Below are 13,911 nucleotides of genomic sequence, written 5' to 3' on the forward strand. Positions count from 1 at the left end.
TGGAATCCAAAGGTAAGAAATGCTCGCTCAAACACATAAAACTAGGGCTAGGGAGATGGCTCAGGTAGGAGAGTGCTCTTCTGGACGAGGGTGGGGCTGGAGTTTGGATCCATGTAAATGCCAGGCAATTTTGGCAGGCTGTCTATAATCCCAGCCCACAGGAGGCAGAGACAGGAGAGGCCCTGGAGCAAGCTGTCTCACTAGACTGGCCAGGTCAGCCAGCTCTGAGTTCAAGCCGAAAAACCTGGCTTTAATAACTAAGGTAGAGAACAAACAATGAGATGGAGAACAAATCATGAGAACTCTGGAGGTTGACCTCTGACCTCCAGATGGCCCTGCACCTGCACACACATACAAATACACCACACACACTGAAATCGCATTGATAAATACAAATGTTGAAAAAATACCTTAACTGCGGAGTTAAAACTGGATACACTTCCAGTTCAGAGATTTGATATTTATTGATTTTTATTTTATTTTATTTTATATGTATGTGTGTATGTCTGTGCACCTTGCCCAAGGGAGTCAGAAACGGTGTTTCCTCTGGATCTGGGGTTACAGATGGGTGTGAGTCAGCATGTGGGAGCTGGGAACCGAACCCAGGTCCTCTCTAAGAGTAGTGCGTACTCTCTCTTAACTGCCGAGCCATCTCTCCAGTCCAGAAGATTTGGGTTTTAGTTGAGAGTCTCTCTGTTCACATCTCAGTCTGCTTTGTCTTTTTCTAGTGTTTTAAGATCTGGAGCCACACTGTTCAGAAGGTTTGCGATCCCCTGTTTCAGTTCCCCCTCCTGGTGGGATACTTCCCACAGCACTGACGGTGGGATACTTCCCACAGCACTGACGGTGGGATACTTCCCACAGCACTGATGTGGAATATGTCCCCCGCCACAGGCTTCCAGGATGACTGCCCAGTCGCCTGTTGAGCTGCTCTGTGGGGATCCGCATGAGAGCTTCCCTGTGATTGGGCACTCAGGTTGTTTAGACTATGGGATGATGTGAACTGTGACCATGACTGAGGGCCGGCCCCGGTGCTCACCTCGGATGATTTCCTTGGGTGTGTTTTAGATCGTTGCCTATGAATAGATAAAGGTTTTCGTGTCAGACTTTGGTGTCCCTAACGAAGCATATAAAGACTGGAATCGGGTTTTTTGTTTGTTTGTTTTTTTTGTTTTCCTCTGAATCAGTTGGTTTCTTAGTTTTATTTCCTTTCACTGGGATAGAAGCAACTTCAGGGAGAAGCTCATAATTCCGGGTCGCAGCCTGTCATAGCAGTGAAGTCACAGTGGCTGGCGCTTGAGGGAGTTGGTCACATGACATCCATAATCAGCTCAGAAAGCAAAGAATGCACATGTGCCTGCACGCTAGTGCTCAGCTTCCTTTCTCCCTTTCCTCCAGGGAATGGTGCCGCCCACAGTGGGCTGTTCCTCCCCCATCAGTTAACCTAAGACAACCCCCACAGACATACCCACAGGCCAACCAGATCAAGGCAATCCTTCATTGAGCCTTTCTGCCCAGGTGATGAGTTGTGATGAGTTGTGATGAGTTGACAATTAAAGGATCCATCCCAGGGGCTGGAGAGATGGCTCAGTGGTTAAGAGCACTGGCTGCTCTTGCAGAGGCCTCAGGTTTAGTTCCTCATACCCACATGGCAGATCCAGGGGATCCCACTCCTCCTCTGACCTTCCTCAGACCCTGCATACATGTGGTGCACATGCATACACTCAGGTGCACACACGTGTGCATAAAATGAAATAAATTGTCTCACAGTCGAGACTGATAACACCCTGGGCTGAAGGAGGTTTAGAGCTCACCAAACGCCCTGGTTTGATGGATTGGGGAACTGGAGGCCAACGGTGGGGAGGGACATACTTGAGATCATGTAGCTCATTGGTAGGAGACGCTCCGGCTTATTTTTAGCTCTGAGTGACGATAGGAATCTCGACAAGTCATGAGCATTGGGCTTTCGTTCTGCCCCAGTGCTGGGCTGCGTTCTTCAAATGTATCTTCCCCGACAGTCTTCTCATCGACACTGAAAGTACATACCTTCTTCCTCACCTTAAAGTGACAGTAACACCTGCCTCCTGGCTGTTAGCAGGAGCCAGTGAATCCGGCCACATGAAGCTTGGAACAGTGACCGACCCGCATACGATGGGCAACTTTCAGCAGGTGGCTGCTAGCAGCATTTTCATCTCCACTTTGGAGACAAGGAAACTGAAGCATGAGGTTTTATGGTAGCATGCTCTTAACCACCTCACTGGCATCATGGCTCCTCAGCCAGTGCCCTCTCTGCTTCAGCAGACTCCTGAGTGCCCCTGTCACCCCGTAGGCCAGGGCAGGTGCTGGGGAGAGAGACAGAGGAGGAAAATGAAAGGGCTGTTTTCATTTTAATTCCATCCAATTAGGGAGGCTGGATACACACGTATGGGAGTTCCGAGAGTCTGCCTGGAATTGGGCTCGCTGCAGAGAGCAAGAGCTGGCCCTGACGTTCCTCGCTGGTTCCATCTCACCTAGGTAGCTCCCATGCAGAGTTGGGTCTATTTCAAAGTCAAGATGGCATGGTTTTCTTGCTCTCTGCTCTTTCTGTAAAAGCCTGTCATTTCCACCTGCCTCGGGGCCACTGCTGTGTTCTTGGAGGAGTGAGTGATAGGCAGAACAGCAACAGTGAGCATCGGGAGACCTAGAATCCAGCTCAGCTTTTCGTTACATTTGACCTCAGACAGTCAGGCCCTCCTTTCAGCGCCTTGGTTTCTGTCTTTGTCAAATGAAGGGGTGGAGTCTGTGATGGTTCCCCAGTCCTGGCTGGTTACCAGCCATTCTTGGGGAGCTCTGGCTCAGCCTTGAACACATCTCTTCGTCTGCACCCTCTCCCCCTTCTTCTCCCTTTGCAAATCCCGGTTCAGCAAACCTGGGCAGCTGTGTGGATAAGTGAGATCATCTTTCCTAGAGTCCAGGAGAGCAACAGGCAGGATAGGTCTCCATGATGCCTGCCCTTAAGAAAAATTTGGTGTTGGGCATAGTGGTGCATGCCTTTAATCCCAGGACTTGGGAGGCAGAGGCAGGTGGATTTCTTTGAGTTCCAGGCCAGCCTGGGCTACATAGTGAGACTCTATCCCTGCCCCTCTACCAAGAAGGAGAGAGGGAGGGAGGGAAAGAAGGAAGAACTAGAGCAGAGAGTGGCAGCGTAGAGTGCTAAGACCTCGGACTTTGTACTCAGACAGGCTGACTCGAGTCCTGGCTTTGCTATGTCTTGAGTTAAAGCCTAGGAAAGTCATAGACCTGCAGGTGAGGCTAGAATCCGCCCTGTAGGGTAATTGGGAGGTTGGCTGGAATGCCCAGAATGAGGAACCCCAAGTCACATGAGTCATCCATTTCTGCTTGGGAAACTCTACCAGTCCACCCAATTCCTTTATCACATGTTCCAACACTTCCCAGTGGGAAGTCTGGGTCCTTTGTCCGTAGTTAATTAACAGACTTTGCCGTAAGCATCTGTGTGTGTTGAGCATTGATTGTAGCAGGGACTGTACTGATCCTCCCCCGTCTCTTCCAACTTCATCTTACACGTAAGGAAACTGGCACAGAGAAGCTCATTAACTTGCCTGAGACCACACGGTCTATGTAAAAGCTGGAATTTGAATCATCTACTCATGGCCAAGGTCCAGGGTCCTGGCCACCATTTTATGCTGTTTATATTGTGCCGGGCACTCAGCTAGACTCCCTCTGTTTCTACCACGAGTGTAGGGATGGCTGGCACACGGCAGGTAATGCCTCACCTGCTAAAGACAGCGTCAGGGAGGTGGCCTGAAGCCAAGCTGCAGGTGTGGCAGACCTGGTTCGCTGGAGTACATGCTTTGAAATGCCAGCCACCCAAAGCCAGTCCAGAGGCAACTTACCTGTTTACAGCTTCAAGCTCAAAGCATTGTGGGAGGTCAGCTTACGCTCCAAGAGGTGGCTGTGGTGATGGTGGTGTTTAAATGGAGGCTGATGGGAGCAGACCTGAGGGGGACCTAGACACTGGCGTGTGAGCTGACTCACGTGGATGCCGAGATCCACATACAGGGATTGCCTCTCGCCTGCAGCTGCCTTCCTGGAAGCATTTCGTTTCCTTTCAGAGTCATAGGGGACAAAAAAAAAAAATCAGTTTGGATTAGAAAACATCAGCTTCAGGACCCTGCATCTGTGGGAGAGCTGGTCCTGCCCCTCAACAACCCACAGCCCTGTGGTGCAGGGAGAGGTGTGAAGTGGACACAGGAGATCCCAGCACTCGGGAGGCAGATGGAGCTCTGTGAGTTCGAGTCCAGCCTGGTCTATAACGTGAGTTCCACAACAGTGAAAGCTACACAGAGAAACCCTGTCTCAAGAAAACAAAACAATAACAACAAAAACAACGAAACAAACAAAAAGGAATGATAGTGAAGGTGAGCCAGGCTTGTTGGCACACTTAGGAGTGCAGGCGGTGCAGTAGGACCAGAAATTCAAGGTCATCCTCAGGTACGTAATAAGTTCAAGGCCAGCCTAGGCTACAGGAAATGCTGTCTTTAACAAAATAAAAGAAAATAATATGAAGACAAACTATAGCAGTTGCTAGAATCATTACAGGATTTACTGCACTGTGTGCTGCTTCAGCTCTCTATTATAGCCCAGAGACTTGAGGTCATTCCCCAAAGTGACACAGCAAGGAAGTAGCAGAGGCAGGACTCCACTCAGGTCCGCTGTCCTGAATCCCTAGAGGAGCAGAGAGAGGCACCTCTGGCCTCTCCACTGTCTCCCTGATACCAAGGTCACGGGGAGCTTGCAGCCGTGGCAGGAAGTCGTCTGAAATGTCACCGCCTCTGTCCAATGGTCCCTTTCCAAGTTTCACATTGAGGACACTGTGGCCCAGAGGTCTCACTGAAGTGATGACTGGGACCCCTGGCTTCTGCCGCTGAGTGGGGCGCCCTTTCGTTTTGAGGTGTCTCCCTTTAGGTAATGTATGATTATCCTAAACATAAGGCCCATTGCTATTTCTCATCCCAAAATTATAGGTGGGCAAAGAGCCCTGGCTTGAGCTGGGCCCTGCTGGCCATGCATGGGCATGATCTGCCCCTCCTCAGGTGATGTCTGTGAGAAGCAGTGCCTGACAGCATTTGCCCGCTCATCCTGTCACCTCCGCTCCCTAATGGAAAGCTGGAGCCTGGTGAGGACTGGAGGAGGCGGGGCCTCCAACTACTCGCCCCTCCCCTCCGAGGTGATAGGTTCTCAGAACACACAGTTAGCCTTAGCCTCCACCAGGCAGTGTAGATTGCTTGTTCCCGTTTGCACCTTAAGGGCCATGTCTGTGTTCCGAGTTCCTAAGAGTCAGTGTTGGTCATATACTTGGTGCCTCTCGCTGTGAATAAACCCCCCAGGGACCAAGGATAACTCTTCAGCAACTGAGGGAGCTGCTGGGGGTCCAGTGAGGAAGCCATTGGCCAAGCCTCCAGAGCTAGAGTCCCGTCTTCAAGCTCTGAGGCTGGAGGAGGAAACTTGGGCAGGAACCTTCTTGGCTCTGAACGCCTCGTGCCAAGCCCTGAGGGCAGCTGGTGAATGTGTGTTCAAACTGTGTAACCCCTGGGCGGTGGCAGCTGTCCGTGACTTTAAATGTTCATAAAACTCCACCACGCACCACTTCACAAGGGTTCGGGGGCATAATTAGCGCTGATGAGGCCCTTGGAGACACTCAGATGGGATGGCATGAGCGATGTCTGTTTGTTACTCACTGTGTTGGTCTGTAACCGGCTATTAAGCGTTAAGATTAATGTGCAGCGCAAATGGCTTTGCTGAGCAAACTCGACTGCCTGCGTCAGCACCAAGTGGAGTACTTACACGGTGCCCCACCCCACCCCCAGTTCCTTCTCACCTCTGAATAAACTCAGAGAACACCCTGGAGACCGCGCGGGGGCCAGCATTCTTATCAGGAGGCCAGAAGTCACACTTCCGATCCCAGGCCCTCCTGTCTGCGCCCTGGTCGGGTTGTGGTACCTACCTCTCCAAGGTTTACTTTAGGCGTCCGTGAGCTTCCAGCTCCGGTGCTGAGAAGAGATTAAAGTGGAACATTACCTCTTAGGGCTCTTTGGGGGCGTTTGCTGTTTTGGTTTGTTTTAGTTTGGGATTTTGATTTTATTTATTTTGGGGTGTGTGTGTGTCTGTCTGTCTGTCTGTCGGTCTGAGTGTATGTATGTGCTCCGTGTGTCCTCAGGAGTCCTCGGAGATCAGAAGAGGTGTCAGGAATCCCTGGAAATAACTACAAGTTTGTGAGCTACTATGTGGGTGCTGGGAATTAAACCCGGGTCTCCTGCAAGAGCACTAAGAGCTCAGAACCACTGAGCTCTCTCTCTCCAGCCCCGTGGGTTTGGATTTTTACTTATTTATTTATTTTGGGAGCAACGTCTTGATCTTGTACTCCCTATGTAACCAAGGATAGCCCACTTCCCCAGTGGTAAGATCATAGGTGTGTCCACCACCATGGGTTCTTTTCACTCTAATTCCATCCGATCAGGGAGCCTGGATACACGTGTATGGGATTCTTGAAAGTCTACCTGAAACTGGGCTCGCTGTAGAGAGAGCAAGGGCCCTGACGTTCCTCGATGATGCCACCCCACCTCAGTGGCTCCCAAGCAGAGCTGGGTCTATTTCAAAGCCAGTTCTCTTAGGCTTGTATGTATCCCCAAAGGGAAAGTATAGAGATGGCCTCCCCCCATCAGGTGTGAGCACTGTGTTAATGCCAGCCTTGACCATGAAACCCTTCACTGTGAGACGCCCTGGTACTTAGATTAGTTTGTCTTTGTGGGTTTCCTAGTTTTCACTTCCCCCATTCCTTCTCACCAGCTCTCCCTGATGCAGTTTGGTTTGTGTGGGTGGCAGGACACTTTCCCCTTACTTAGCTCTTAACTTCCGCCTTCTCGTCCGCATTGTTCTTTATATCGAAGTGCTATCAAAGGACGGCGTAGTCTCTATGTGAAAGTCATAGTGGCTCAGTTACAAGTTGAACCAGATGAAACCACTGTTTCCTCTGTCAAAAATAGATAAGGGGACGGCAGAGATGGCTCAGCAGTTAAGAACATGCGCTATTCTTGCAGAGGACCTGGGTTCGGATCCCAGCACCCAGATGACAATTTACAACTGTGTCTAACTCTAGTTCTGGGGGAACTGATAACATACACACCCCCCAGCCTGTGCAGACACTAGGCATGCAGGCAATGCACATACATGCATTCAGGCAAAACATTCAAGTACATAAACATGAACAAACATTTAAAATGGTCATCTGGGGCAGGAGCTGCAGCTTAGGTGATAGGGTACCTGCTGACCTTTTAAAAATGATGAACACAGTGTGCCTGACACAGAGGTATGTTCACAGTATGCTGTGTAGATCAGTGCTGTGCCAGGAGTTGGGGGGGATTAGGGTGGCAGTGGGGTGGGGTGGGAGGCTTCAGATCCCCTGGAACTAGAGCTACAGGCAATTGTGAACTGCCTCATATAGATGCTGGAAAGGTAACTCTGAGAACAATATGCAGTCTTTAAACCTGGAACCACCTCTCCAGCCCCAAGGTTTTATGGTTTTTGAGATGACATCTCAAGGATGGCCTTGAACTCTTGATCTCCTGCCTCGACCACAGTAGTGCTGGGATGACAGGTGTGGCCACCACACCCTGCTCTTACTGTCATTTTTGTCACCTGTGCTTCCTAATTATTCTATTCTAAATGTATGTTGAGTAATTTTTTTATTTAAAAAAAAGTATCATGCCCAGGAGCCTGATTCTCATCAGTAGGGTGATTATAAATGCGGTTTGCATTGATTAATAACTGAAAAGTCCACACTGAAGCCGGCTACATGGGAGGTTCTTGCTAAGCTGTAAGACTTCCCTGGCCAGATAGTGGTGGTAGAAGCCCCAGCCTGTGTTTCTCTTCCTCCACACTGGTTTCTACACATTACCTTTCTGTTCAAGATGGCGTCAGGTCAGTGCCTCTCAGAGGCCAGTGGGCCAAGTTTAGGCCCGTTCAGGTCACCGAGATGAGGACAACCAAGTATAGTGTTTTCTGGATGTTTCCAGCTCAGGACAGTGCCCAGTGGATCTCTAAAGAGCTGGGTGGCTGACACCTGGGTGGTCTGAAGGGAGGGGAGTGTGGGCCTTGTTCCGGTTTTGTTTGGAGGACAGACAGCTGAATATCACATATGTCCTGGTACCTTTTGACTTAAGTGCCCCTCCCTTCTGTTCTGTGACCCTTCTAGGAAAACTTGATTGGCGCTCTCTTGGCAATTTTCGGGCACCTCGTGGTCAGCATCGCCCTTAACCTGCAGGTGAGTCTCAGGTGCCAGCACTGTCCCAGGCAGAGGAGCAATGCAGGTGAGCCAGGTCTGCTGTCTGCTCTCTGGGAGGACCCTGACTGCTGCCTGAATCTCTCTAGTCTTTGTCCTCCTTCCTCTCCCCTCTCATGGGTCACATCCTCCAGTTTCTCCATGTGTGTGCGTGTGTGGTGTATGTGTGTGTGTTCATGTGTTTGCAGGTGGGCACGCCTGCTATGGAAGCCAGAGAGCAATGGTGAGTCTCTTCCTTGGTTGCTCTCCACCCTGTTTATTTGTTAAGATTTCTTTCACTTTGAATTATGTGCAACAGGGGATGTGTGCACACAAGTGTGGGTGCTTACGGAGTCCAGAGGCATCAGATCCCCCTGGAGCTGGAGTTATGGGCGGTACCCGAAGTGGGTCCTCTGGCAGAGCAACACTGCCCCTAACCGCTGAGTGGGCTCTCCATCTTCAGCCCCACCGTATTTTTTTTTTTTTTTTGAGTCAAGGTCTTTCACTGAACCTGGAGCTCAGTGATAGCAAGACCAACTGGCCAGCGAATCACTTCCTGTTTCCTTCTCCCCAGTGCTGGGATTACAGGCAGCCACCGCCATACCTGGCTTTTCACGCTGATGGCGAGCTTCCAAACTCACGCTTGTACAGCAGACGTTTCTCTGATAGTGCTGTCTCCCCAGCCGAGCCCCGGCCTTCTCTCTACCAGTGACATCTTAACCACAGGCCCAGGTCTTGTTGCACGCTGCCCTATGCCTCCAGCTGCTGGGACCATCATGGGCCATTACCCTCAGCTCTGATTCCAGTACTGTCAGTGCCTCGAGTCTCAGGGACAGGGATGGCAGCAGTTACCCCCACAGTGCCTGGCCTGGTGGTGGCCACAGCTGTGCTGTGCAGCAGCCGACATCTGGAGGAGCTTCCCCTGGGGTCCCAGGGCACTGGTACACATGTGTCCCAGGAGACAAGGATGTTCCCATGCCAGGTGGCCACTACAGGAGTCAGTGGGTAAATGTCCTCTCTTAAATTTCTCGGAGGTTCTCCGAGGCCCGCCCTGAGCCCCAGGCACAGTGCACATGCCTGTAACCCCTGCACTCTAGAGGTGGGGGGCAGGAAGATTTTAATTTCTTTTTTTCCCCTATTTATTTATTTATTTTTATGCATGTGAGTGTTTGACTGTCTGTATGTCTGTGTGCCGTGTGTGTGTCTGGTGTCTGTGGATGTCAGAAGAGGGGATCAGATTAGATCCCCTGGAACTGGAGTTATGCATGGTTGTGAGCCACACGAGGGGTGCTGGAAACTAAACCCAGGTTCTCTGTAAGAGCATATGTGCTCTTAACCCCTGAGCCATCGCTCCAGCCCCGAGGATTGAAATTTCAAGACCAGCCTGGGTGACATGAGCCAGAGGAAGAGAGGGGCTGGAGCGATATCTTAATCGAGGGCCTGAGTTCCATTCCTAGAACCTGTGTCAAAACAGCCAGTTGTGGCGGTGTGCGTGTATAAACCAGTGCCAAGGTGGCAGCAGGTGAGACTGGGGCTCACTGGCAAGCCAGCCTAGCCTACGTGTCAAGCTTGGGTCACTGAGTCACTCTGTCTCAAAAAAACATGGCGAAAGACTATTTCCTCTGGCCTACATGCACACATATACACACACATGCACACACACACATACACATATGCACACACACATACATGCACACACATACACACATGCGCGCACACACATACACACATGCACACACATGCACACATGCACACACATACACGCATGCAAACACACATACATGCACACACATACACGCATGCACACACAATACACACATGCACACACATACACGCACGCACACACATACACACATGCACACACACATGCACACTCATCAGTGCAGATCCACATACATGTAAACATGCACTCCCTATGCAATGTGCATGCTATCTACATACATGTGACTATGTACACATAATCACAAAGAAATGTCCATTTCCAGGTCCCACCCACGTCACCCCCAAACCCAACTCAGGCCTCCATGTGTGGTTTTAAAAGTGCAATGTTAGCTGGCATTCCTTCATCAGAGTCTTTCATGTGCTCTAAACACCTGGTTCAACATCTGGTCAAATAGCATTCCTTCTTGGACTTCTAGAAATACTGCCACATCCGCCTGGCAGGCTCCAAGGACCCCCGGGCCTACTTCAAGACCAAGACATGGTGGCTAGGACTGCTCTTGCTGCTGCTGGGAGAACTGGGCGTGTTCGCCTCCTATGCCTTCGCCCCGCTCTCGCTCATCGTGCCCCTCAGTGCCGTCTCCGTGATAGGTAAGCCCCAGCCTTCTCTCCACCCAGGACCCATGGTCTGTGTGACCCGAGCGCCATCACGAGGCTTGGAGCACTCATATTAAACACACACACACACACAATTGGGGCCAGGCATGCTGGTGCACACCTTTAATCCCAGAACTTGGGAGGCAGAGGCAGGCTGGTCTGCATAGTGAGTTCTTGGACAGCCAGGGCTATGTAAGGAGACCTTGCCTCAAAAAAACAACATCAAAAAATAAACCCACTACTCTTGGCAGCTGGAGACATGGCTCAGTAGTTAAGAGCATTGACCGTTCCTGCAGAAGAAATGCTCGGGTTCGATTCCTAGCATCCACATGGGACTGTAACTCCATTCTCAGGAGATCCAATGCCCTCTGCTGTCCTCTTCAGACACAACATAAATGTGAAACACTGATTTATGTGCTGGTGAAACACCCATACACGCACACACACAAATAAAGATTAAAAACACAAACAAGAACACTCTGAGAGGGAGTGTGAAGCAAGAGACGTGGAAAGGCTTTGGGGGAGGAAACGGAAGAGGGGATGTGATGGGATTGTATTTTAATTTAAAATATATTTTAGGGGCTGGAGAGATGGCTCAGAGGTTAAGAGCATTGCCTGCTCTTCCAAAGGTCCTGAGTTCAATTCCCAGCAACCACATGGTGGCTCACAACCATCTGTAATGGGGTCTGGTGCCCTCTTCTGGCCTGCAGGCATACACACAGATAGAATATTATATACATAATAAATAAATAAATAAATAAAATAAAATATATTTTAAAAAATAAATACTGGTTAAAAAAGAGGCGCCTTTGCTTTGGTAAGAACATCTACCATCTATGTCACCCACAGGCCCAGCTCTGAGCACTCTGGGGGGGGGGGAGAATGTAGCACCCATTTTACAGATAGAGGAAGTGAGGTGCATGTCACCAGTGGCAGGGAGGGGTGTGAGCCAGGGTCTCTGCCTCCAGACCGTGTTTAAGATTCAGAACATTAGCCAGGCGATGGTGGCGCACGCCTTTAATCCCAGCACTCGGGAGGCAGAGGCAGGCGGATCTCTGTGAGTTCGAGACCAGCCTGGTCTACAGAGCTAGTTCCAGGACAGGCTCCAAAACCACAGAGAAACCCTGTCTCGAAAAACCAAAAAAAAAAAAAAAAAGATTCAGAACATTTTCTTTAGAATGGCTTTGATGGCCACTGCAGAAGGGAGTTCAGCCTTCATCGAAGGGTCTTCACACTGGCAAGGCCTACGACTTTCATCTCTTCACCGTCTTGCACCTCTGAGAAACGCTGTTGGTGCTCAGGTCTTTCCCTGTAACCCCGGCCAGTCATCATTACCTTTCCCACGTGTCATTTTCCCGTGATTTCCATATCAGAGCACCTGAACCAGCCAAAGATGAAAGAACTTTAATGCCGCAAGGTGACAGATAAAATACAGTTCCAATAGAGACAGCCCAGGAGCTGGAACAATGGGCTCGTCTTGAATGTCTCCTTCCATTTTGCTAGCTCCACTCTCTCCTGCTCTCAGGAAAACAGCAAATCTTGGCGCCTTACCCCTGCTTGAATTCTAAGGTCCTCTTCACCGCAGGAAGGGCCTGTGCGTGACACGTGTGTGGTCACTGTGCCCCTCCTGGGCTCAGGAAAGACGTCATTAATCAATCACAACTGCCTAGGTTGGACCTCAGAATTCTCAGCTGCTATCAATTATAAGAAACTAACAAAATGGAAACTTGATTGGCTCTCCGCATTGCCGCTAGAAGAACCCCCTTGGTGAAACAGGGCTGGTCACCTGACTGCAGAAGCTGCGCTGAGGTTTTCCACCCAGTATCTTTTAAGTGTTGGAGAGAAACCCGGGCCCTCGTGTGTGCTGGGCAAGTTCTTGCCGCTTAGCTACCAGGTCGGGCCAGTATTTTTTCTTTCCCCAGTGTTTTCTTCTAAGGTGGTTTGAATGTCTCTGGTTAAGGCACTTTTTTCGGCCATCTCTGTCTTCCCTGTTGTCTTCTGGATTGCTTCCTGCACTCAGGCCACCGCCAAGGCCCCATCGATCGTTAAATTTACGTCCTTTTCTCTGTTTTGTCCACTGCTGGGGTCTCTAATGACCTCTTGGAACCTTCACTCACAGTGAAGAATAAATGATCAAGGGCCCAACACTGTAAATATTAGTCTTTGATTTTGAGTAAGTAAACCGGCTTCAAACGTAGAGGCTGAGACCTGGGGGTATAGAATGATGGCCTGATTGGGACCAGGCCCTGGTTTTAATGCCCAGTGCCATAATAAATAAGTAGGGTGAACTGTGACAAGATTTGGAGGTTGAGCCAAAGAGATGGCTCAGAGGGTAAGAGCACTGGCTGCTCTTCCAGAGGTCCTGAGTTCAATTCCCAGCACCCACATGGTGGCTCACAACCATCTATAATGAGATCTGGTGCCCTCTTCTGGTGTGCAGACCTACATGCAAGCAGGACACTATAAGTAACAAACAAAAGATTTGGGAGTCAGCTACTGGAGGTTAAGAAGCTCTTAGAACCTCCAAGGTCACCCTATGAGAAATCTACTTAACATAATAACAGTTCATCCATTGTCTACTTAAGATTTTTCCATTGCTGTTCCAAGTACCTCAATAACAAGAATCATTTTATTATGAGCATTTACTTTATGCAGAATGTTTTGCATATAGAATCTCATTTAATTGACCTACAACTCAAAGAAGTAATAGTTTTCAGTGGGGTTTTGGGGTGGGGAGGCGAGGAGAGGAGATGGAGATGGGCGTGGTCGCTGAGGCCCCTCACCCAGAGCGGAGCTCTGCGGTGTCAGTGTATCTGCTCTGCCTTGGTGAAATTCAAGCCATCTGTGGCCGCCCAAATATATGACAGCAAGTTGGTACAGCCAGACCCAGTACACCGTCTCACAGAGTAGAAGACTGTCACTCAGGAAGTGACCTACCCGGGGCCACACAGCCAGCTGAGGCAGAGCTGGGCTAGTAATGGAGTCAGTCATGGTGGCTGCCAGCCTTGTCCAATAGGTCGGCCGCAGGAGTTTAAGTAAAGCTGTGACCCTGCAATAGTCAGGGAGGTACCATGGGGGAGGTAGGGTGCAGGAGGAGAAAAGCTCTGGCCCGCACCGTCCTGCGTTCAAATCTTGTCTTTTCTGATCAGCTTCACCTCTTTTAACCTCAGGATCCCCATTTATCAAATAAGACCAACTGTAGCCCACCTCTAAGGTTGAGCATCCGAAAGTCACCCATGTAAGTTGCCTCATGCCCAGTGGACTGCAGGGCCCAGAGA

The 13,911-nt window shown here is 50.1% G+C and overlaps 1 protein-coding gene across 6 annotated transcripts in view; it reads left to right on the forward strand.

Moving 5' to 3' along the window:
- Positions 1-13,911, forward strand: part of Nipal3 (NIPA like domain containing 3) — a 41,554-nt gene that overhangs the window by 4,693 nt on the left and 22,950 nt on the right. For all 6 annotated transcript variants that reach the window (XM_041651576.1, XM_041651575.1, XM_041651577.1 and 3 more), the window contains exons 3-4: positions 8,252-8,320; positions 10,456-10,627. In XM_041651576.1, coding sequence (XP_041507510.1) covers positions 8,252-8,320; positions 10,456-10,627 — 241 coding nt within the window. The remainder of the gene's footprint in view (positions 1-8,251; positions 8,321-10,455; positions 10,628-13,911) is intronic.

The sequence above is a fragment of the Microtus oregoni genome, unplaced genomic scaffold (genome assembly GCF_018167655.1).
Source record: "Microtus oregoni isolate MIOR12 unplaced genomic scaffold, Mior012 000005F_ref0000423, whole genome shotgun sequence".
In the NCBI taxonomy this organism is placed as follows: Eukaryota; Metazoa; Chordata; class Mammalia; order Rodentia; family Cricetidae; genus Microtus; species Microtus oregoni.